The sequence below is a fragment of the Canis lupus genome, chromosome 17 (genome assembly GCF_003254725.2).
Source record: "Canis lupus dingo isolate Sandy chromosome 17, ASM325472v2, whole genome shotgun sequence".
Lineage (NCBI taxonomy): Eukaryota > Metazoa > Chordata > Mammalia > Carnivora > Canidae > Canis > Canis lupus.
In genome coordinates this window covers 59,655,669-59,678,342 of record NC_064259.1, presented here as the reverse complement: position 1 = coordinate 59,678,342, position 22,674 = coordinate 59,655,669, and the positions used below count along the sequence as shown (strand labels likewise).

The 22,674-nt window shown below is 53.0% G+C and overlaps 1 protein-coding gene and 1 long non-coding RNA gene across 2 annotated transcripts; one reads left to right on the top strand and one right to left on the bottom strand.

Annotated features, from left to right (window-relative positions):
• Nucleotides 1–10,512: 10,512 nt before the first annotated feature.
• Nucleotides 10,513–21,481, bottom strand: ADAMTSL4 (ADAMTS like 4). Its single transcript, XM_025453131.3, has 18 exons — nucleotides 21,453–21,481; nucleotides 19,000–19,105; nucleotides 18,756–18,813; nucleotides 18,121–18,476; nucleotides 17,272–17,953; nucleotides 16,923–17,025; nucleotides 16,053–16,189; nucleotides 15,236–15,440; nucleotides 14,860–15,032; nucleotides 14,593–14,704; nucleotides 14,301–14,486; nucleotides 13,765–13,894; nucleotides 13,204–13,408; nucleotides 12,691–12,867; nucleotides 12,199–12,405; nucleotides 11,934–12,113; nucleotides 11,506–11,650; nucleotides 10,513–11,356 (listed from the first exon to the last, which is right to left on the bottom strand). The coding sequence occupies exons 2-18, from the start codon at nucleotides 19,017–19,019 to the stop codon at nucleotides 11,220–11,222; spliced, it is 3,213 nt and encodes a 1,070-aa protein (XP_025308916.1). The 5' UTR covers nucleotides 19,020–19,105; nucleotides 21,453–21,481; the 3' UTR covers nucleotides 10,513–11,219.
• Nucleotides 19,102–22,495, top strand: LOC118351238 (uncharacterized). The gene is made up of 3 exons (XR_007403140.1): nucleotides 19,102–20,113; nucleotides 21,032–21,192; nucleotides 22,145–22,495. It is a non-coding gene; the product is annotated as an uncharacterized LOC118351238 (long non-coding RNA).
• Nucleotides 22,496–22,674: the final 179 nt, after the last annotated feature.

Genomic DNA, 22,674 nt, shown 5'->3' with positions numbered 1-22,674 from the left:
CCCCCACTTAGACAAGCGTTTTAGGGAAGTCAGCTGAGCAAATAAAATAAATATAGGTGAATTAACAAGTAAAAGCCCTGTAAAGCCGATTTACTTTAGACCAAGGGATGGTTCCCTTCCAAATAACCCCTTCTTTATTCAAATTAGAGCTGTTGGGTTTTGAAATGTATTGCTGTATTTCGGAGTAGTTCCTGTACAATTTAACATAGTCATAATCCGTATCCTGACTTTTCTTTTAGTTATCATGTGCTGTTTCATTACTGCAGCTATTCTGTCTCCCCAACTCAGCCTTAGGTGAAGGAGCTAGAAGAATTAACATCCACAGTTAAAGAGTTTTGGTAAAGGTTCTTGGTACTAAATGTTTCCTTTCTTACCCCTTCTTCCAGAAACAAAATGAGAATAAACCCATCAATTTTAGAAATCCTATCCTATCTTTATTTTCAGCTTCCTTGAAAGGGAGCTGAATCACCATGGAAATGTGCAAATACGAAGTTTGCATATTGGTTTCAAGCCCTGAGCACCAAATGCTAATTGTACAAACGGAATTCTGTGCTTTTATACATTTAAAAGTGCATTTCTGCTTGGAGGCCCTCTTTTTCTAGAGCTTAACTAGTAGAAGACTGCAACTTTCTATCATTACAAAGCTGTTACATACTAGTGCACTCCAAAGCAGGTAGGGTAGGGTAGGACCCAAGCTGGCCCTAGTTGAGTACAGGGCAGTGCCATTGCTTGCTCCCATTGACAGGTTGTGATGTGGAGCTGTTTCTGTTGTCCTTTCCTTAGTTTAACACCTTAAAAACTTGGCTCAAATGGTAACTAGTTAACATGAGTCACTGAGGGAGTCAAAGTAATCAACACTTCCCTTAATTTGACACAACCAGACTTTTTGTCTTTCAGTTCCTGTTTTGTGACTTTAGAGCCAACTCTTGCTTCATACTGTTTCAGAAAATTTTATAGCAGTTGTGACAGCTGAATTTTACAAAAAATTAAGTGAAATAACTAGTACAACTAGTGTGTAGCATGGCTCCAGCCAAATGCTCAGAGCATGGGCCGTTAATTACTGGAGTTCAAAACTATCTGCTGTCTTGATTTATCCTGAGTTCTTTTTGGCCCCACTTGTTAGTGATTACAGAACTTTCTTGGATCCTCCCACACTGTTCAAAGGCTCCTGGTTTTCGAAATTTGAACTGGACCTGTTTTAGTTCAGAGTTGTTACAGTGTTATCTTAGTTATGTGAAGCATGTGGAAAGATGAGGGTTGGGAATCTGCCAGGAGGCAGATGGAACAGACCTGGGAATTCAGTAGGGTTTTTGTGTTTTTGTTTTTTAAGACTTTATTTTTGGGGCGCCCGCCTGGTTCAGTTGAAAACATGCAACTCTCGATCTCAGGGTCTTGAGTTTAAACCCCACCTTGAGCACGCATAGAGAGCCTAGTTTTTAAAAAGGAGGAGCAACTGGCTGGTTCAGTCATAGAGTGTAGTTCTTTGATCTCTGGGTCATGAGTTTGAGCCCCATGTTGGGTATAGAGATTACTTAAGTAAATTTTTCTTTAAAGATTATAGTAATCTCAACATCCTATGTGAAGCTCAAACTTTAAACCCTGAGATCAAGAATCACATGTTCTTCCGACTGAGCCAGCCAGGTGCCCTGGGAATTCAGAGTTCTTTACTAATAATTCTTGTAAGGTAAAAAAAAAACAAAACAAAAAAAAAATGCATATGGCAGGCTTTTATTCCGACTATACTTGGTTTCCTTTTGCTGTTCCTTTCTTAACCTGCATAGAATAATAGTTCCTGACTGGTGGGAAATCTGTCAGGGCCAAGAACACTACAGATTTTACCTCTTCCAGGTATCCGAGTTCCATGGCTCGTTTCTCCCTCTGATTTCTGCATTCTTTGCCTGTTCTTATTTCCTGTTCAGGGATTACCTTAGTTTATTAAGAACTTTTCAACTCTGCGATGATCTGTGACATTTAATGAGCTCTAAGGCAGCCAGATGTTTGTTGAGTCTCTTCATTTATTCATTACATCGCTGTGGACTGCCTGCTATTTACCATGCAGTGTTGGACACTGGAATTCTAAAGAGAATAACTCTTCCCCTCAAGAAACTTGGTTAAAAAAGACTAGGGAATTGGGGTGCCTGGCTAGCTCAGTCAGTAGAGCATGCAACTCAATATCAGGGTTGTGAGTTCAAGCCTCACATTGGGCATGGAGACTACTTTTTAAAAATTGGAAACAGTGGAAAGAAAAATGACAACTAATTGTAGAATGATCCTTGGATCCTAGATGAAAAGAGCTATAAGGGACACGTGCACAATTGGGGAAATTTTAATATGGACAATATGCTAAATGGTACTGTATCAGCATTAAATTTGAGTGTATTATAGTGGAATTAGATGAGAGAACGTTCTTGTTCTCAGGCAATACATGCTGAAGAGTTGAACGAATCACAAAACCATAGAATGAGAAAGCAGTTGTGGCAAGATGTCAAAGCTTATAAAATATCTAGTAGTGATAACCATGGACAAAAATAATTAGAATATGTTGCATAAATGCTATGATAAACGATATCCAGAGATAAGGAGTGGGACAAAGCAGGGTGACCACTTCTGGAAGCAGATGTGGTCAAGGCCTCAAACATTTTAGGTTGAACCTAAATGAGTAGAAAACAAACATGCACAAATTAATGGAGTTGGGAAGGAACCTCCGGGAGTATAGGGTGAGGGTGGAGAAATCTAGGTATTTTTTCTTTTCATTTCTTCCCTCCCGGCTTCCCTTCCCCTTCACCATACATAGCCACACTGAATGTACTATCTCTTCAGTTTCTTCCATTTGGGGCCTCATAAAAATAGTAAAAAACACTGGTGGAGGGAGAAAGAAAAAAGATGTGTCTTTGGTCTTGAAAGTCTGAAATGACAAACAACTGGGTGGATCGTGTTTATTTAGGAAGTAAAGAAGACAGACTCTATTGACCGTTTCCTCTATCACATTAAAGTGGCAGCCCCGAATACCCACACCACAATCTCTGGGATCATAAATCATCGCTGAATCTTGGTGTAGGAGCTGGACCTGCTTTGGATCCAGTCACTTTTTTTTTTTTTTTTTAAGATTTTATTTATTTATTTATGAGAGAAAGAGGCAGAGACACAGGAAGAGGGAGAAGCAGGCTCCATGCAGGGAGCTTGATGTGGGACTCGATCCTGGGTCTCCAGGATCACACCCTGGGCTGAAGGCAGTGCTAGACCGCAGAGCCATCCGGGTTGCCCGGATCCAGTCACTTTGACTAAGGGTTTAAGAGCCTCACCTAGAATAGGCAGCCCATTCACACATCTCATCAGCTATCTACTGGTCTACCTACTCAGGTTCACATAACCAGGGAAAAGGAACCAACTTCTTGAATACAGACCCAAGAGTTCTTGTGCTCTGGAGCACAGACTTACAGCCTCCTAAAGTTATTTAACTGGACCCCAAGATACTGAATGGTGGCTCCATTTTCCCTAATCCTGTTCCCGTGGGAGACTTGATTACAGCTATTCCCATCCTGGTTAAAAAACCAGTTTGCTCTGACTGCCCAGACTTCCCCCACGGGCTGCATTCTTGCCCATGAGCTCATTGTTTTGGCTTCTCTGTCTGTATCAATCCACAGCCAGTGCCAGAGGTCTCAGCCTGGGCCCCCTAACTAGCTGGGGCTGCATTCCATTCAGAATTTCACCACCCTCACTTGGTTTTCTTCCCGCCCTCATGTGGTCACATGTGTGTGTTTATTCAAGTCAGCCTGGGACAAGGTGTGCTGGGAAAGCCAGCCAAGAAAGCAGATGAGGAAAAGAATGTGTAACTGTTGGGTTTCATCCTGGATTTGACAACTTTTCCACTTTACTTTGAATAAGAAACACCTTCGGTTCTGTGCCCCTAAAAAAAAGTTAATTTTCTTCTCTAGTAGGAGGAGCTGATTTTGAAATTTTTGCTACCCATTTCAGTCTCCCCTACTCGGCTTATCTGATTCTTGGGTATCCAGAATTCAGGGGGAGGTAGGGGTTTTATCTGGGAAACCTTGCCTTCGTGTACATTTTATTCCTGAGTGTCTATGCCCAGATTTTTCGTGCATCACCCCCCCACCCCACCCCCCCGCAAATCCTCAGCTCCCACTTCCACCCCTAAGGTTGCCTGGAGCAAATCCTACCTCTTTCCTATCCTTGGTGAGAATGGTGGGGAGGAGGACAGCTGGGCTGCTATAAAGAGCAGCTGGTAGGTTTCACTGCTTAGGGAAATTTCCTGAGAGGATGCTTTGTTTATTTCCTTAGACCCTGAAAGCCCTGATCTAAGGCCAGGTGGGCCCACCCAGGCTGAAGGGCTTTGGGAAGGGCATTTCTCTTATGTGGTAAAGCTCTGAATTAGCACTATGCTTATGGCAGTATACTCCTTTCCTCTAACCCTCTCTTCATTTTGAAAAACAAAAAACAAAACTGCAGACTGAGGTTGTGGGAGGTGACATTTCATTTCTCAGAAATCCCTCATCAGGCAAAGCAGAGAAACAAAGAGGGAAATAACTTTTGTGTTGAAATGAAATGAGGTTTTGTGTGTGTGTGTGTGTGTGTGTGTGTGTGTGTGTGTTTTGAAATGAGGTGGCATGTTTTCAGCTTTAAGGAACAACAGCTCTGGAGAAACTTGGTAATCATGGGAAGGAAGGTTTCTCACCCTCTGCTTCCCCTCCCCCTCCCCCAAGTTTGGTAGTTGGGGTCAGGTCCGAAACCGAAGAGAGGTCTCTGTATCTTCCTTCCCCATGATGAGTCATGAAGGATGTATCAGTGCTACTGAATGATAGAACAACTTCAAATACAGAATAAGTATTTGGTAAGCAATCCCAGATATAGGTTATTTTTTTAAGGTATTATTTTTAAGTAATCTCTATACCAACGTGGTGCTCAAATTTACAATCCCAAAATCAGGAATCAAATAATCTACTGATTAGAGCCAACCAGGCACCCTAGATATAGGTTATTTTATTTTATTTTAAAGCGTTTATTTATTTATTCATGAGACACAGGCAGAGGGAAAAGCAGGCTCCCTGCAGGGAGCCTGATGTGGGACTAGATTCTGGACCCAGGGATCAGGCCATGAGCCAAAGGCAGACACTCAACCGCTGAGCTACCCAGGCATCCCAGATATAGGTTATTTTAAAAAGCAATGCAGTTGCATTGCTTTTAAGTACAGAACTTTGAGTGATAAAGTTTGTCTTAGGGGAAAAACTGACTCAAGTAGTAATACATAAGTGTGGTCCCATGACAGTGTACCTTAAACACAGACCATGTATATTATTTCCTTGGACCTAAAATGCTGAATACATTTGAAACTATTTTAATTCCCTGAAACTGGGTTGAAAAATAAAATTTAGACAGGGTTTTTCATAAAATGCTTGCAAGTCATGAAAGGCATTTGAAAACAAGAAAAACACTTAAAGCCATCCAAGTTCTGGATCACAGTGGCCCAAATTACTGAGTATTTTGATAAAGGGTGCCTTGTCAGGGATGAATTGAGTAACAGAACAAAGGAATTAGGTAGAATTTAAAGAGTGAAAAGACTACCCTAGGTCCCAGGCCTTTTTTTCTCCCTTATAAAATGGATTTAATTGTCTTCCCTATTTTTTTTATTGAGATTTTATTTATTCATTCATGAGAGACACAGAGAGGCAGAGACACAGGCAGAGGGAGAAGCAGGCTCCACACAGGGAGCCCGACGTGGGACTCGATCCCGAGTCTCCAGGATCAGGCCTGGGCTGAAGACGGCACTAAACCGCTGAGCCACCAGAGCTGCCCTCTTCCCTATTTTATTATCGTGATGACTTAGAGAATATATATGAATGCTTTACCCTAAAGCACTAAACAAAACAAGGAATTTCAGGAAATATCCCTTAAGGCTTTATTCTTAGCCATTTCCAAGTTACTGAGTTCCTTAGAAGCCACTGGGAAGCAGACATCAGTAGATGGGACCTTAAAAAGGTTTTACAGCTATATTTTGAAGGCCAGAGGTGACACAAACAGGATTCTCCATGGCTGGGCAGAGCGCAAGTTCAGCCAGATGGAAAAGGTCCCAGGGGTCAGTAAACTACCTGCCTGCCAAATCTGCCCTACTGCCTATATGGCCAGCAAGCTAAGTGTGATTTTTGCATTTTTTTTTAAATTTTTATTTATTTATGATAGTCACACAGAGAGAGAGAGAGAGGCAGAGACACAGGCCGAGGGAGAAGCAGGCTCCATGCACCGGGAGCCCGACGTGGGACTCGATCCCGGGTCTCCAGGATCGCGCCCTGGGCCAAAGGCAGGCGCCAAACCGCTGCGCCACCCAGGGATCCCATGATTTTTGCATTTTTAAATGGTTGGAAAAATATTTTGTGACATGTTACGATTACGTGAAATTAAAATATCAGTGTCATAAGTTTGATTTGAACACAGCCATGCGTATTTGTGTACATGTTGTCTCTGGCTGCTTTTGTGCTACAACAGCAGTTGATTGGTCACAACAGAGATTCTACGGCTTGCAAACCCAAAATATTGACACTTTGGTCCTTTAGAGAAAAAGGTTGCTCACTTTACTAGAGCCAAAAAAGATTCTCATTATGTGATAAAAAGAAGCAAGCAACCAGGAATCAGTAGTAGAGTTAGGAGGGAAAGATGAAAGGAGGGGTACTGTGCTGCCAAGGGCAGATCAACTCTGTCCCTGCCATCAATGATGGAGCCTTTGCCACCATGCCTTCTAGCCTAGGGATTCCAGGGACATGGTCTGCTCCTTCTAAGGAGCAATCCTACCATCTTTCCTGGTTTCTTTTCCACCTCATTCAAAGTTCTATAGAGCGGGATCCCTGGGTGGCGCAGCGGTTTGGCACCTGCCTTTGGCCCAGGGCGCGATCCTGGAGACCCGGGATCGAGTCCCACGTCGGGCTCTCGGTGCATGGAGCCTGCTTCTCCCCTCTGCCTATGTCTCTGCCCCTCTCTCTCTCTCTCTCTGTGACTATCATAAATAAATAAAAAATTAAAAAAAAAAAAGTTCTATAGAGCTGTCTTTTTTTTTTTTTTTTAAGTAAGCTCTATACCCAATGTGGGGCTCCAACCCATAACCCTAAACATGAGCCAGACTGAGCCAGCCAGGTGCCCCTGTAGAGCTGTGTCTCAAAGAGATTCAGGCAAGGCAAAGAAGAGTATACTCTTAGCATTGCACATCCCAACCCCAACCTAGGATATTTCTGAAGTTGAGCCGATCCCTCCTCTAACTACTGAGGTTTTTTTTCCCAGACCACTCAACAGTTCTCTAGTGCTACCTGAGAAAATGCTCAGAGGTACCTTCTGCACATCCCTTTCAGCTGATATGCCTGGTTGCTTCCCTGGGATCTGACTGCCATGGCTCATGCATAACCTCATTTTGGCCTAGTCTTGCACATTCCTCCCTCAAATTCTACCTTCAGACTTCAGGCCCAAAACACCCTCTAGTTTCCCCAGTCTTCCAGGTCAAGGACCCAAAGTCAGATTCAGAACTTGTGCTGTCTAGTTTGAGGTTAACCAAACTGTTTATTGCTCTTGATAGACTCAGACTTAGGTACTTTCCTCAGACTTTCTACTTCCTGTGGAAGATGCCCCTGCCCCCCTCCCTTTAAAGCTAACACCTCTTCATCACCAACCTGTGACAAATAAACCCCCTCTGCTCTAACTTTCCCACCCACCCACCCAGGTGCCTCCCAGCACCAGAGTTGGTGGACTTGAGGGGTGTTGGTAAGAGAGGGTAGGAACATGGGAACCTCCACACCCAAACTACAATCTCTAGTTTTGCCTGATTCTGTGTGGTTCAAGGAGAGGGGAGGTCTCCCTGATTCAGTTCTCTCTGAACTGGGGCATGTTGAAGTTAAGTCTCTAAATAATCAATAAAAAGAAAATGAAGTCTCAATTTGTAAAACTAGGCAGAGGGGAAGAGTGAGAAATGAAAGTATCTGGTTGGAAAGAACCTGGAGGGGAGCTGCTCCTTGCATGTTGTTCTCACTCTATCCCCCTGCCCTCTTCCCACTGTCTAGACCCTCCGACCATATTTCTGCTCTCAAGGGCTCCTGAGAGAGGGAGCCTCATGTCCGAACATTCATGCCCTAGGTCAGCAAGGTGGCCTGTGCTCTGCCTCACTCCTAGTTAGCAGGAAGGTTGAAGCTGGTTGAGTGAAGAGGATGGATCTCCACAGACCCACCCCTGCAGCCGTGAGCACCTGCTTTCAGGGAGGCCCAGTGGGTGGGGGAAGTCTAGGAGATAAATTTAGTCTGAAGGCTGTAGCTTAGTGGGGTGGGTAATTACCCCGGGAGGGGGTTAGCTGGAAGGGAGGTAGGGGAGAGGAATTCTGACCCAGCTAAACTGAGACCTCACAAGTGCACCCCCAAGTACACTGATATGGAACCACAATCCCCTTCCCCCATCAAACACTCAGTAAAGAAGCACTCAGCAAGACACTGGATGGCTTCTGCACGCTTGAGCTCTCTTGTGCGTATCAAGATTGTTCCTATAACCACCCCACCCCCACCTCAATTCTCAGGGGTCCAGTTCCTCTGTCCTTCCCTAAATTCCCCCTAGTGCACCAAACCTCAGGGCCCCTCTCTGGCCTTGGCTTGCAGCTTCCTCTCTCTCGAGTCCCTCTAAAGGGTTTCAGAGGTCAACAGAGAGGTGTCTGGCCACACGATTCCCCTCTAACGGACCAGGGGAAGGGGTTGCTCAGGGGTCAAATTCCCCTTCCTGAAAGCATCCACGTTGACCCCATACTGACTTCAGTGACCACAGGAAAGAATCCTTGGGGGCTGCACTGAATCCTAGCTTTAAAATGAAAGGGGAAAGGGGGCAATCCCCCAAATGAAAGCCCATATCCTGAGAAGTCAGAGGCTGGCAGCTGTGAGGGAGCTCAGAGGCAGCCACAAAGAGCCAGGAGGTACTGAAGCTGGGAGAACCTTAAGAGGGGCTGTGGCTGCATTCTCCACCTGTGATTGGTTCTCAGGCTCAGGCCAAACTCCAAACCTGCCCAGCAACAGCCCTGAGAGGCCCTAAGAGGGAGGGGAACTTCGGAGAAGTCAGCTGAGCTGGGGCCACCGCCCAGGCAGCAGTTTCCAGGAATCGCTGGGAGGGCCCAGCTATTCACTGCCACCCCTCCCTCAGTCTTAGGACTCCGCCTTCAGCCCTCTGTATGTACTGGGCTGGCTCAGGTTCCACTTCCCTGGCCCCTGCATCTCTGACCCCCTTACAGGTTCCCCAGAGAGAGGACCAGGTCTGACACCGACTGGGCTTGCCTTGCACCCCTTTTCCTCACTCCTTCCCCTCTGCTAGTCAGTTTCGTTTTCCTCCCCCTCCACTCCCTTGGCCTCCTTCCTCACCGACTCTCCTCCCAAAATGTTGCCCAAAGTCTTCCTTCTCAGCCACTACCAACCCAGAGAAAGTCTAAGTCCCAAGGCAACAGCATCACACCAGGGAGCTGCTAGAGTAGAAATCCTCTATTCTCAGACAACTCTGGTCTTCACAGGGTCTTGGTGAGTTCAGGAAATGGTAGTCACTGACTTCAACGGTTTCCACAGGCCTTTATTAATGGTCTTACACGGTCAGACTTGTGGAAGTGCAGAGTTAGGGGAGAGATGCCTCCAATGGGGATCAGTCTGATTCTGTTGCACTGTCACCCCTTCCTCTCCTACACACAGCAACCCCCAAGATGTCTGGCTTCTAGAAGCAGAGACCTGGCACTCAGACGTCAGAACGGCAGGGGTCAGGGAAAGGATTTGTCATGAAAAAGGCTGCCCGCTCTCATACCACCTCCAGTAACCTATTTACCTTGAGAGATGACAAGAGGGAAGGAAGGGAGACTAGGATGATACATCTCTGAAGAATGCGTCTTTGGCAGAACATCCAGTACTGCCTTGGCTCCGCCCTCGACTCCGCCCTAAGTCCCCTAGAGCCAGGCTAGGCTCCTCCCCTTCCAGCCGTTTCCGCGGAGGGAAGGGGGTGGGGCGGAATCACTTCCTTTCTCCCCCACCCTAGCGAAAGCAATAAACCAAGAACCCAATGGGGAAATGGGTCAGAGCAGAAAGCGTGGGGGAGGGAGGCAGACAGGGAGGGCCAAATAGACAGGAGAAAAGACCCCGAAAAGCCAACTGCTATTCACTAGATTGAAAGCAGGGCTACTAGATTCTAACTGGCTTTATAGAAAGACCCAGCCTGTGGAGAAAGCCACCATGGGCCGTGCAGTTTTTCCTAAGCCTCGGAACCAAGCTCCCAACTCCATACTTAAAGTGGGAGAAGTGGTGACCTCTAGTGGCCGATGAGCAACCTGCAGGGCCTCCGGGCGGCCAGGGTCCTCTTCCCCGGACAGGGGCTCCCCCACAGTCTGGCCCAGACTCTCTCCGCCCTAGCTCTAGGTGCTCGTCCCCCTCTCACCCCTCATTCTGGCCTCACACTGCTTGTTTAGGTGCTCAGGCGACTGGGTACCTATCAGGACAATAAAGAGCCTGTGTCTCATTTGTCATAATCTTTAATAAAAAATAAATTAGTTCTGAGGTGGGAACCATTTTAGGAAGTGGGGAGCTGGAACAGGGGCTAGGGTATCTTGTTCTAATTTTCCTTTTTTTTCCCCATCCTCTGCCCAGCTGTTCCCTGCTCTGGGTAGGTGGTCTCTTCCTGGGGTAAGGCAGGATTGGCAATGGCTGACCCCCATCCCAAGCTGATTGTGAGAGGTAGGGATAGCCTAAGAACGGGGAGAAGGGGCCAGAGGGTCAGATGGACAGTTTAGAAGATGTGAGGTCTGAACATAAGTTTAGGGCACAGAGTTGAGGTTGATGGGGAGGCCAGTTGCTGGGCAGTTTGGATTACTAAGAAGCTGCAAACTTGCTTTCCTCTTAGCCTAGAAAAGTCTCAGGGAAACAGGCATTGTCTCCTCCCCACTCCTCTTCAGTCTTAATGTTTAACTTCTTTCTTTGAGAAGTAATATATGTGTATGAGCACATGGATCCATGCAGGCCCTCGATACACATTTGAGGCATATGTGCACACATAACCATCACACCACACACAGACCCAGCCACACATCCTGATAGTCATCTTACCACCTTCAGCCACACTCGGGGACATCCCTGATGAGAGCCAGAGGGTATGGCATGGGTTGATGGGCAGGTGACTGAGGGTAGCATGAGGAAACCATGAGGAGAGGGTCTCTCGGACCCATCTCAGGCAGGCTCTGAGGGAGAACGCTCCAGGACCTGGGCGCAAGAGCGGCAACAGGTGGCTGTGTAGTAGGGATAGACGCAGAGACGGGCCTGTACCACCAGGGGGCAATGTGGAGAGCTGTCCTTGCATTGATCATCTGGGGACAGAGGAGGCCAGGGGGCGTGTCACCCAGACCCTTCCCTCTGGAGGTGCACTGTCCACTCTCGCTGCTGCTTTCTCCTTCCTCTCCCCCATACTTCAGTTAACTCTACTGTACTGGGGGTTAGGGGGGAAAAGGCTCTTTACCGGGGCGCTGGTTGCACGGTTGGCTGTTACAAGGTCGTTTCCTGGAGGGCCGAAGGTGAGGAGGGCATCGGATGCTGACAGTCTGGTTGGCGGTCAGGCACTGGACCTCCCTGGTCTGAATACCGCCCTGGCAGGAGCGAGAACACTGCGGAGACCCCGCTATCAAATCAGACCTCTGCTGTGACCCAGGTTCCTCCTGAACCTCAGGCCACCTCCTTCTCTGAAAGTAGTTGGGGGGGGGGGGGTTCACCAGGAACATTATGCAATCCCACATTGACAGGGCCCACTTGTCCTCCATGTATACAGGAAGTGGGGCAATAATAAACCAGCTGCAGCTGGCCTCATGCTGGGACACAATGGGGATACCAGGAGTGGAGCCTCCAAACTTTCCTTAGAAGCTCAACAAGACAGGGGAGTCAGGCACTCACCGGACTCCAAGGAGTAGAAAACCATCGGTCCTGGCAGTCCTGCCCCTGACAGGGCTGCAGGGCAGGGGGCCTGGGCAGGTGGGAACAGTTGCTGGGGGAAGTCACGTTGAACTCAGTTCCCAGTTTGGACACACAAATGATGTCTCTACGCTGCGTGCCAGAACCGCATTCTGAGGAGCACTGATACAGAGGAAGGGCAGGGTGTGCAAGGGGAAGGGAGAACAGGGATCACTCCTGCCAGCCCCCTTCCAAGCTCTTGGCTCACCTCGGCCCAGGGCCCCGTGTACCAGCACCACGTCATCTCACAGGGTCCCAAGCTACAGGCACGCATGTCTGGGGGACGGCTTCCCGGTGCACAGCTCTGCTTGCTGGGCCCTGCCCCTGCTTCCTCCTGGCCCAGCCCCTGGGTCTCCCCACTCCCAAGGCAGACCACAGACCGTCGCTGGATTCCAGTCCCACAATTGGCTGAGCACTGTTGAGAAGGTGATGGGTAGGGGAGGAGGAAAAGGGGTTGAGGGGGGCCCGTCCTGGATCCCCTGAGTTGGGGAGTGCCCCGGGTACCACCCAGGTAAGAAGAACCTGTAATGGGAGTCCGGGACCCTAACGTGAGTTCTTCTCACTTAACTCGGAATCCCAGCATCAGCAACATCTAGCACATACCAGGGCTTGTTCAGTAAATGTGGACCAAAATGTGTTGGAAAGGTCCTGGGTGTGGGCACCAGGGATGCATGACTCGGGTAAGGGCTGTGGGGCCCACCTTGGAGCTCCAGTCGCTGTGGAACCAAGCTGTGGTACAGGGCCCCATGTCACAGGCCTCTCTGCTGGGGGGCCGCGGAGGGCCTGACGCACACTCCGTCTCGCTCACTTCATGGCCGTTGTTTCCCACGCAGCGAACTTGCCGGCTCCTCTGGCCCCGCCCGCACCGCACTGAGCACTGGGGAGGAGAGCTCGTGAGAGCCCAGCCTCCGGGCCTCTGGGCCTCCAGCCTCGGGCTCCAGGGCCTTGCAACCAGGACCTGCCTTCTTCCCTAACTCAGCACCTATAGGGCTGTATGGGCTGAGGGGCAGACTCGACAGGTGGCTCTGGGCCCCCAATCCCCGGTTCAGGGTCTCATCTGACTTATATGCTGGGGTTTCACACGCTCAGGTCTTGTCATTAAAAAGCTTCTGCCAGTTAAAAAGGATCAGGAAAACCACTGCTCTAGCTCACTGGCACCCGTCCACCTAGGGTCCTTCCCACCCTGGCAGCTCCCTTGCCGGGCCCCACTCACCTGGCTCCAGGGGGAGCGAACTTCCCAGTGGCCACAGAGGCGCAGTTGACAGGTCTGGGTGACATTGGGCCGAGGGAGATGTGCACAGCGCTCTAGAGGCACAGAGGAGCCACCCCCACCAAATTCTTGCCGGCAGCGCAGCTGGCGATGCTGGGTGCCGGGGCCACAGGAGCGGCTACAGGACGTCCACTCACCAGCCTCCCAGCTGTGGGGTAACAGGGCAAGAAAGAAGCAGAGACATGGATAAAGAAAACACAGGTGTGCAGGGCTGCCATGGGTGGGGCAAGGGATGACAGTCCTGGGGGAGGGAAACCCTGCAGGGCAGGGCGGGTGTCTTCATCACTTGGAGCCCAATTTCCCTTGTGGGGCTCGGGCTGCCAGGGTTCTCCTCCTGTCCAGGGAGCGTGAGCCTTTCCAATCAAACACTGGGTCTCTGCAGCCAGGAGGCCTAGTGTGTTGGGTGCAGAGTCCAGGGCAATACGCTAAGGCGGTGTGAATGCGTCTGCCGGGGACAACTGTTGTGCTCCTAGGACCCCAGCCCTCCCTGTGGGTCATACTCACTAGGGCGGGCATGGGGGACCATGGCAGGGCTCCAGGGGGGTCGGGGGCCTGGCACCCATGGCACAGCTGTGTTCGTCCAGTTCCTCCCCTGACTCACGAGAAATGCAGAGGAAAATGGGGCGCCAAACACCTGAAGAGATGACAGGGAAGCCAGGGGAGGCAGGATGGCCCAGAGCCCAGCGTCCGTGCAGCTCCAGACACTGGAATTCATCTTCACACAGAGTCAAGGTATGGATCCTCAATCCAGGGTGTGGGGTCAGGAGTGCCCTGTCAGGGTCTTAGTCTAAAGGTGCCAGGAATACAGGCCTAGTGCATCAAGTTTCACCTTTTCTTTTTTTTTTTTTTTTAATTTTTTTTTCATTTATTTATGATAGTCACACAGAGAGAGAGAGAGAGGCAGAGACATAGGCAGAGGGAGAAGCAGACTCCATGCACCGGGAGCCCGACGTGGGATTCGATCCCGGGTCTCCAGGATCGCGCCCTGGGCCAAAGGCAGGCGCCAAACCGCTGCGCCACCCAGGGATCCCAAGTCTCACCTTTTCCACAAGAGGCCGAGCACTCTGAGTGTCCCATTCGCTTCCAGTACCCAGTCTGAGACCCCAGGGGTGTCCTGGGCAGCGGAGGAGGGCGCACCTGGGGGATCCGCACCTGGCGCTGGAGGGTGCCTGGGGTCCGGGCCGGCCGGGGCACTGACATGGGTGGGGGCTCCACCCTCAGGATCTCTGTGTAGGGTGGTCAGTCACGCAGGCAGATCAGATACAGCCCACTGCCTCACAGCTCCCCTTCCAGTCCCTCCCCGCCCCCTAGGTGAGGGGAGCAGAGCCTCACCTGGCTGCAGCTGGGGGCTGGGGGGCTCTGGGGTGGTGCTCTCAGGGTTTGCAGGAGGCAAAGAGACGATGTACTGGTAAAAAATGCCTGGGTTTTCCTCCTGAAAGATCACCTGGAGAGAGAGTTGGGAGGAGTTGTCCGGGGTGGGGGCGGCCAGGGCACACCGCTAGCCTTCTTCCCCATCTCGTGACCCACAGCTGTGCCCCAGAGGGAAGGCCCTCCCTCCCTCCCTGCCAGCTGTCCAGCTTCCCCAGGCCCCAAGCTCACGTAGACATCCACAGGCTGGGTCGTGGGGCCTTGGGCTGACAGACTCTCCCCCTTGCCCTCCTCTCGAGAAGGACGGTTGTACAGGAAGACAGTCCCACTGGCTGTGTAGGACCCAGGGGGATCCACAGCCCAGTTTCCGTTGATGATGGACTGGCCCCCAGGGCCTCGAAGGGCTGCCGATCAGAGATCAGGACAGAGGTCAGCCACGCCGAGCCCCGGGCACCCCACACTCTCTTGGCTTCCATACCACTGCCACATGGGAAGGAGCCCCTGACTATTCTCTTGGCCCACTTGCTGGGCTCCAAGGGGTGTGGAGGGCTGAACCAAGAGACCAGGAATGGCATAGGCACCCAACACTCGGATCTGGAGAGCTCACCAAGGTAGTTGGAGCTGGGCTGGAGCTGGGCAATCCGGAGCTGGGAGGCGCCGGCAGGAATCAACAGGATCTTCTGATAGCCCAGAGGGCCCCCCCGGTCAGTGAGGTTCCCTGAGATTAGGCGGCAGGTGGAATCATCACCTCCACAGACCCCACAGCCATCTGGACGCCTGCCGGAGCCGAGGATCCCATCACAACCAGGGCTCTGAGGGAGAGTGAAGAGGCACTGCCTGAACCAGGTACCACCACAACCCCGCCTGGCCCTCTTGAGACCCACCCCCTGACACACACACACCTGCTCTCCCTGCATCTTAATCTGTATGCTCCAAGTGGGAAGGTGTTTCTATGCCAGCCCACCAGCCCACCAACCCCAACGAGGAAGCATGAATGAGCCGGGGGCGGGGGGGGGGCCTTCCTTCCACCCACTTACTGGCTCTGCTCTCACCTCCACCTGGGCAGGTGAGAACTTCCCTTTTTTTTATAAAGATTTTATTTATTTATTCATGTAAGACACACACAGAGGGAGAGAGAGAGAGAGAGAGACAGAGACACAGACACAGGCAGAGGGAGAAGCAGGCTCCAATGCAGGGAGCCTGACGTGGGATTCGATCCCGGGTCTCCAGGATCACACCCTAGGCTGAAGGCAACACTAAACCGCTGAGCCACCTGGGCTGCCTGAGAACTTCCTTTTTGCAATCTCAGCCTAGTGGTTTGTTTCTGTGATGATGACAAAGGAGACTGTGTGCGTGCATGTGTGCGTGTGTATGTGCATGTGTGTCCATACACACATACACATACATACTCCATCCTCTCTCACCAGACAACGTCCAGCCACACAGATGTCTAGGGCTCCAGGCTGACACAGGGTCCCATCTTGGACCTTCTCCGTGTGACGGACATAGAAGCGGAAGCCACGTGGACGGCAGTTCAGTTCACAGCGTTGGGAGCCCTGAACTAAGAAACAGGGTGGGAGAGTAGTTAGCTGGGGGCCCTGGTGGGAGGTTAGCTGACAAAGGTCCCATATTAGCTAGAGGACATCTGGAGGTAGCCCACGTCTCTATGGATGAAGGGAATATGACAATTCTATATTCTGAAAGGTTGCTTCGAGGGTCACACAAAAGTTGACTCAGGTCAGTTGACGTCACTTAGATCAGCAAAGGGATTGAGAATTGTGAGAGAGGAGAGATTCTTGAAACCTATGATTATGTGAGCTTATGAAGGGGTTTCTTGGCATCAGGTTAACACAGGCCTAAAATTAAGTGGATGGTAACTTGGGAGCAAGTGGTCTAACACTGGCTAGGGCCCACAGGGTACCCCCACCTGCTGTCACCACCAGGCAGGGTCTCCCTGAGCATGCTCCTCTCCTGTCATGTCCACCCCACCTCCTGGGACAACGGACTTCTTCCCAGAGGAAGCCAGACAAAGGGCTCCTCTTGACACTCCCTTCGGCAGCCTGATCCCTCTACCGAGCTACCAATCAGCCCTGTCTGAAACCCATTCCCCTTTCCGGGCCCTGCTGTCTCTTCACCTCAACCCTGAGAAATGAGAAAGAAAACATTACCCATAAGGGAAATACAAAGGCCTACAGAAGAGAAATAGAGGGGCTGGTGTCTCCCTCTTTCCATCTACCCCAACCTTAAGCCAGTTCAGCTTCCCGGGGCAGGGGGTGGGGGGCTGGAAACCTCACCTTCTGTGAAGGGCTCCCACTGGTACAGCTGGCCCATGAACTCCTGGGAGTCAAAGGCTGCACACTGCAGGGCCCGGGGGTCTGGCTGCTCAGGGGGACAGGGCTGAGGTGGGGGGATACAGAGGAGTCAAAGCTGGGGAGGAAAATGGGGGTGTGGGTCAGGGCTGGGTTTGGGGATATGGAAGGGCAGGTCAGGTCTGTGGAAGAGCTCAAGGCCCCTACCCTGAGGAGGTCAGATGCCAAGGCCCTTCTGCCTCAGGTCCAGATCTGACAAGTTGAGGACCCAGACTCAGGGTCAGGGAAGCAGAATTACAAGTCTGGGGAAGGGATGGTCTGAGGAAGAACTCACCGCTTGGCTGCAGGCTCTCAGCTGCTCACTCTCCCCAGAACATCTTGGGACAGGGCTACTGGGAGCAAAAAGACTCCAGAGGGAACTGGAGTGGGGACCATCACTCAGCAGAGGCAACCAGCCATCTGGGTAATGGGGAGCAGACTCCATGACGGGCCTGTGAAGATTCCCCCCGGGTCTCCAGTGCTCCTGGCTCTGGTGGCCTCTGCCCCGAGGGACAGAAAGGAAGGGATTAGGGTGTCTCTCGGCCCCCCGGAGACTGGCCCAACCCTGGGCATTTGGTATTCTTGGCTGAGGGGACACGTGGAAGGAGCTACTTTCTCCCAGGGAGGAAATGGATGAGGGGGGCTCTGTGCCAGAGCCCTGGGCTCTGGAGTGGGGCCGCGTGGGGGCAGGCCTGGTTCTGGAGGGCACCTCTGTCTGAGCAGTTTCAGGGTTTGGGGGTTCTGCAAGGGAGGATGGGGGGCGGGTAGACAGTTCCTTAGGAAGGAGCTGAGTCTGAGTTGTGTGGTTTGTAGAGGATGGTTCTGTTCTTGGAGTCAGGGATGGAAGATCTGAGGTCTGGGAGAGCTCAGATCGGGGCAGCCTCCGAGGGTGCAGGCCATTCCGATGCAGCGGCAAAGCAAAGGGCACTCTCCCATAACCAAACATTCCTGGCTTGATGGGGTCTCGAACCCGGGACCTGAGAAGGTATAGCAGATGTGGGGTCACAGCTCTGGCCACCTCTGACCCTGTCTCCCTGGCTGGCTTCCTAGCACCAAAGAGGGGCCTCCGGAAGCCACAGCCTGCACATCCTTGGCTCCAGGCCCTTCATTCCCGAGCTCCGCCCCCCGAGGCCCCGCCCCTCACCTCCGAGCGCCTGGAATCTCGGCGGCCTCAGCTCTCCCTGATTGGGCAGCAGGGCCTCGGCGTGGGCCACCAGCTCCCCGAGGCTGTGGCTTGTACAGGGGGAGGGTTTCTCGGGAAGGCTGGGGTCTGGGGCTCTGACCCCTGGGGAGCAGAGCCTCAGGATGTCTTGGGGGCCGGGGTGGGAAGGGTAGGCCCTGGTGCAGTTGAGCTGTAGGGAGCTGACAAGTTCGGCTCCTGCGCTGCACCCCGACTCCACAGGGCTGGGAGCAAGAGGTCCACGGGTCCCAAGGACCCCAGACACCCTCAGGCCCCTGACCCTCCTCCGAGGGTGTCTGAAGAGAGCGTCCAGACGATATCTATGTAGACAAGAAGACCAGACAAAATGAGAAGGATTTTCGAGGGAACTGTTTGGACGGCTGGTCCAGTACCCGAAGGTCGGGCAGTCGTTACTGGACTGAGGTCACTTTCAGTAGCAGGGGTGAGATGTGGCCAGGAGGGTGAAAGAGAGGCTGGGAGGGCGAACGTGAGAGGCGCCCCGGCTCATCTGAAGCCGTGCAGGGCGGCTGCGTGGCCTGGAGAAGTGGGGTGGGAGCCAGGGAGGAAGAAAGGATCACACCCTCTGGCCCCTGGCTTACCTCCTGCTCCAGGCAGAGCTCCGGGAGGGACAGAAGCAGCATCAGACATAACCGGGGCCTGCCAACCAGCCAGAGGAGGTGTTGTGACACCCCCCACCCCGCCCCGCAGCGGGCAGCCAGCATCCCGGCGCCAGCTTCTCAGAAAGCAGAAGTTGCCCATCACTTGCCCCCGCCCTGCCCAGCAGTGGCCGTCCCCTCACTTCCAGGGACAGAGTGGCCCTCCGGCTGGCAGCCCCACACTTACCTGCCCGCCCACTTCTCCATCGCTCCTCCCTGGATGCCCGGGGCAGGGGACAGAGGACCGGGAGTAAACACACTACTCCCGCATCTGGGCGCTGAGAGGGCACGCTCTGTGGGGACAGGAGCCATGTGGTCACTTCTCCAGGCGCCAGAAAGCCAGGGGGTTGGCACGGAGGGCTACTCAGAAGGGCATCTCTGAGAGAGGATGGAGGGGTGTGGGGGGAGTGGTCCACCCCCTCTGACCTTAAGGGTGAGAGCAGGAAGGAATGCTGCCCTTCCTGGGCCGCTGAGGCTGGAAGGTGGGGGGCTGACCTCAGCCTCCAGACCGTGGCTCAGTGGCTCAGTCCCCTCCTGTCAGCCTGCAGGAACTCCTCAGCTCCTCCCTCCTCCCCACTAGGGATTGTTTACAGGACAGCTTGGGCCACACAGCACACGCTCTTCCTGAAGATGATTCTGATCTGGTTTGCCCTCCTCCCTCCCAGAGGACCCCGATGGCCGAGGGAGGCATGGGTGACAACATGTGGGACACCCACTCCAAGGAGTGGACCAGAAGCCCCATGGGAGTTCCTTTCCCTACCTGCCACCCAGCTCTTTCTCCCATTTTTAACGAAGCTCCTTCTGGAACACTCAGGCATCTCTGCCGGACTCAAACACTTTGTAGCCAAGAGATAAACTAAGTGGGCTGATGATTTAATCTCTGGAGAAGCAGGTGATTTTCCCCATCCCTCTGCACTGGCAATGAGAGCTTATGTCAGGCCCAACGATGACAGGCTGGGGGTACCCAGGAAGGAAAGATGCAGCTAGAGCTGCCCTTGCTCCCCAGCCACAGGCCTATCATTCTGAGGAGTAAGGAAGTCCATCCTACCTTTCATCGTCAGCAAAGTAGAGCATGGAACCCACCCCTGGTCTCAAAGCTCTCCAGCCCCTTGCTGCTCACTCTGAGCCCTTCCCACCCTCACTCCTCAACCTGCTCTTGGTTCTGCTTTCCAGGAAAAAAAAAAAAAAATGTTTCTGTTGGATCTGAAAGGCACCCAGGAGAGGAATCCAAGGAGCTGATGCCGAGGTGGGCCAGCTCGGGGGCAGGAGAATGAGACGGAAGGGCAGGAATGTACTTGGCGGTAAGGACACTCTCAGCCCCAGTCTCCTCTCTGAGACCCCAAGACTTGGAAGTCTGTGGGAGGGTTTGCAGAGGTTGGGCCTGGGTGCACAGGGTCACCTCAGCGGCTTTAGGTTGAGAAGGGGTTGCTGATGGCTGCTCCACCCTGATGGGGGTGTAGAGGCTCTGAGAAGAGCCAACGGTCCACCCAAACCTTTAGCTCTGGCCTGCCTCTGTTCCTGTGGTTGAAGAGGAGAGATGGGGGTGATGGTCACCATCTGTCCCTGTCTGCTGCTGGCTACCCTCTCCACTCCCTCTGGACAGTCTCTGCTTCTCTCTGCTACCCCGGCTCTGTATCTTGCTGTCTCTCTCTGCGGGTCTACCCAGTACACATAATCCCGTCCTGAGCTGGGTTTGGCTTTGGCAGTTCCCTGGAGAAGTGAGGGGTGGGGGGTGGGGGTGACGTGAACTCCTGGAGCCCTGGCCAGGCCTGGCTCCCTCTCTGGAAAAGTCCTACCCCACCCCCTGTACAGCTGGGCAGGGGGCCGACACCCCCTCCACTGCAGAGACAGACATACATTTGTGCTTCTCACCCCTTTTCATGTTCCTCATGTGGGGTGTCTCACTGCCCAGGGTGAGGAAGGGAGAGGTCAGAAGTGGTCACCCCGGCACCAGGCTAGACACTGGTCTGGACAAACCTGGGCTCCTCCTGGCCACAGCTCCACACTGGCCAGTGAGGATCAAGGAGAGACCCAGGCAGGGCTAACCCCTTCACCCCCAGAGGGACCCACTTCTGGGAAACGGGTTGCTGCTGCAGGGGAGGGGTGGGACAGCGTGTTCCAGGAGAGCCCCTCTCCTGGGTCAGAACTTCCTGGTCCTCACTGTGCCCTCCATTCCCTGGTCCGGAGGACCATCCAAACAGGTGTCTTTCCTTTTCTAGTCTTCGGGCTGAGCTGGATCAAGGGCAACCCCCGGCACCGGTCCCAGCGTCCCTGGCCCCAACCCCGAGACTTAAGGGGGTGGCAGAGGCACACATCCTCGAAGGAGCACCCTCCCGGAGGAGGAGGGCAGGAGGCGCCAGCGCGTGCGGGGAGGTCCTGGGTATGTTTTCCAACTTCACTCCCGCGACTTAGTAGGAATTTTGGCTGATTCTCCGACCGGGTGATGGGGCCAGAGTTCCGCAGGATCGGAATCCCCTCCCCAGGAATTCGACCCCCGGAACTGGAAGATCTCCGGAGACTACAGAGCTGGGGCCGGAGCAGCGGCTGGGGTGGCGACCGCGGGACGCGGGGGCGGCGCGGCGGGGGCTCTGACCGGGCGGGAGGGCGGGCGGCCGGGGTCTCGGGGAGGGGGGTCTGTACCTGCTCCGCGCGGCCCCGGCGGCCTTAACCCTTCTGTGCCCGAGCGCTGTCTGGAGGCAGCCTTGCTCCGCGACGGCCACTCCGGCCCCTGAGCCGCGCTCGGGACACCACGGCCTCCGGCCGCGGCTCCGCCCCCCGCCCGCCCCGCCCCGCCCCTGCCTGCTGGCGCCCGCCCGCCCCGCGCCCCTCCGCGGCCCCCAGCCCCCGCCGCGGGCCGCGACCACCCGGCGTGCGGGCCCCGCGGGTCCCTGGCGCGAGCGCTGGCCCGGCTGGGGCGGGGGCGGGGGCGGGGGCGCGGGGCGGGGGGCGGGGGCCCGGCCTGCTCGCTGGCTCTGAGCGGAGGCTTCCCCCCGCCGCTCCGCGCAGCCTCGTGCGGGCGGATCAGCCCGGCCTGCCCCGGGTGGGGCTGTGGCCGCGCGGTGTGACGGCTCGGGAACCTCGACGAGCCTCGATTTCTCCATCCATAAAACGTTACACACGGGGACGCTGGCTCTGCGGTTGGGCGTCTGTCTGCCTCCGCCCAGGGCGTGACCCCAGGTCCCAGAATCCAGTCCCGCGTCGGGCTCCCTGCATGGAGCCCGCTTCTCCCTCTGCCTGTGTCTCTGCCTCTCTCTCTGTGTCTCTCTCTGTGTGTGTGTCTCTCTCATGAATATATAAATAAAATCTTTAAAAAAAAAATGTTACACACATAGGGCGTGTAGCAGAAGAAATGCGCTGACTTAGGAGTCAGAGGATCTGGATGTGCATCTTAGCTCCAGGAGGCGCCAGCTGTGTGACCCTGGGTGAAGACTTCAACCTTTCTGTGCTGCAGTTTCCTTGTCTGTAAAATGGAACTAATCTGACGTGTCTGATGGGCTGGGAGATAGGGCTGCCCACCCGGATCTGGAGGAATGCACCCCAGACTCAGGGTGGTCACACTGGGGAGCAAAAAAAAAAAAAAAAATAGGCTTTAGCTTTTTACCCTGTCCGCTTATGTATTGTTTGAGTTTTCACCCAGAAGCTCTATGTTTAGTTACGTTAATAAATAAATAATTTATACAACATGGCTGACATAGAGTAGATAATAAATGGTTACTACTATTTAAGATTTTTATTTGCCATCTACTCATGAACCATAGTGACAGATTGTTGGGTTGACTATTTTCTTTTTCTTTTTTTAAAGATTTATTTATTTATTTGAGAGACAGACAGACAGCAAGAGCAGGAGGGCCAGAGGGAGAGG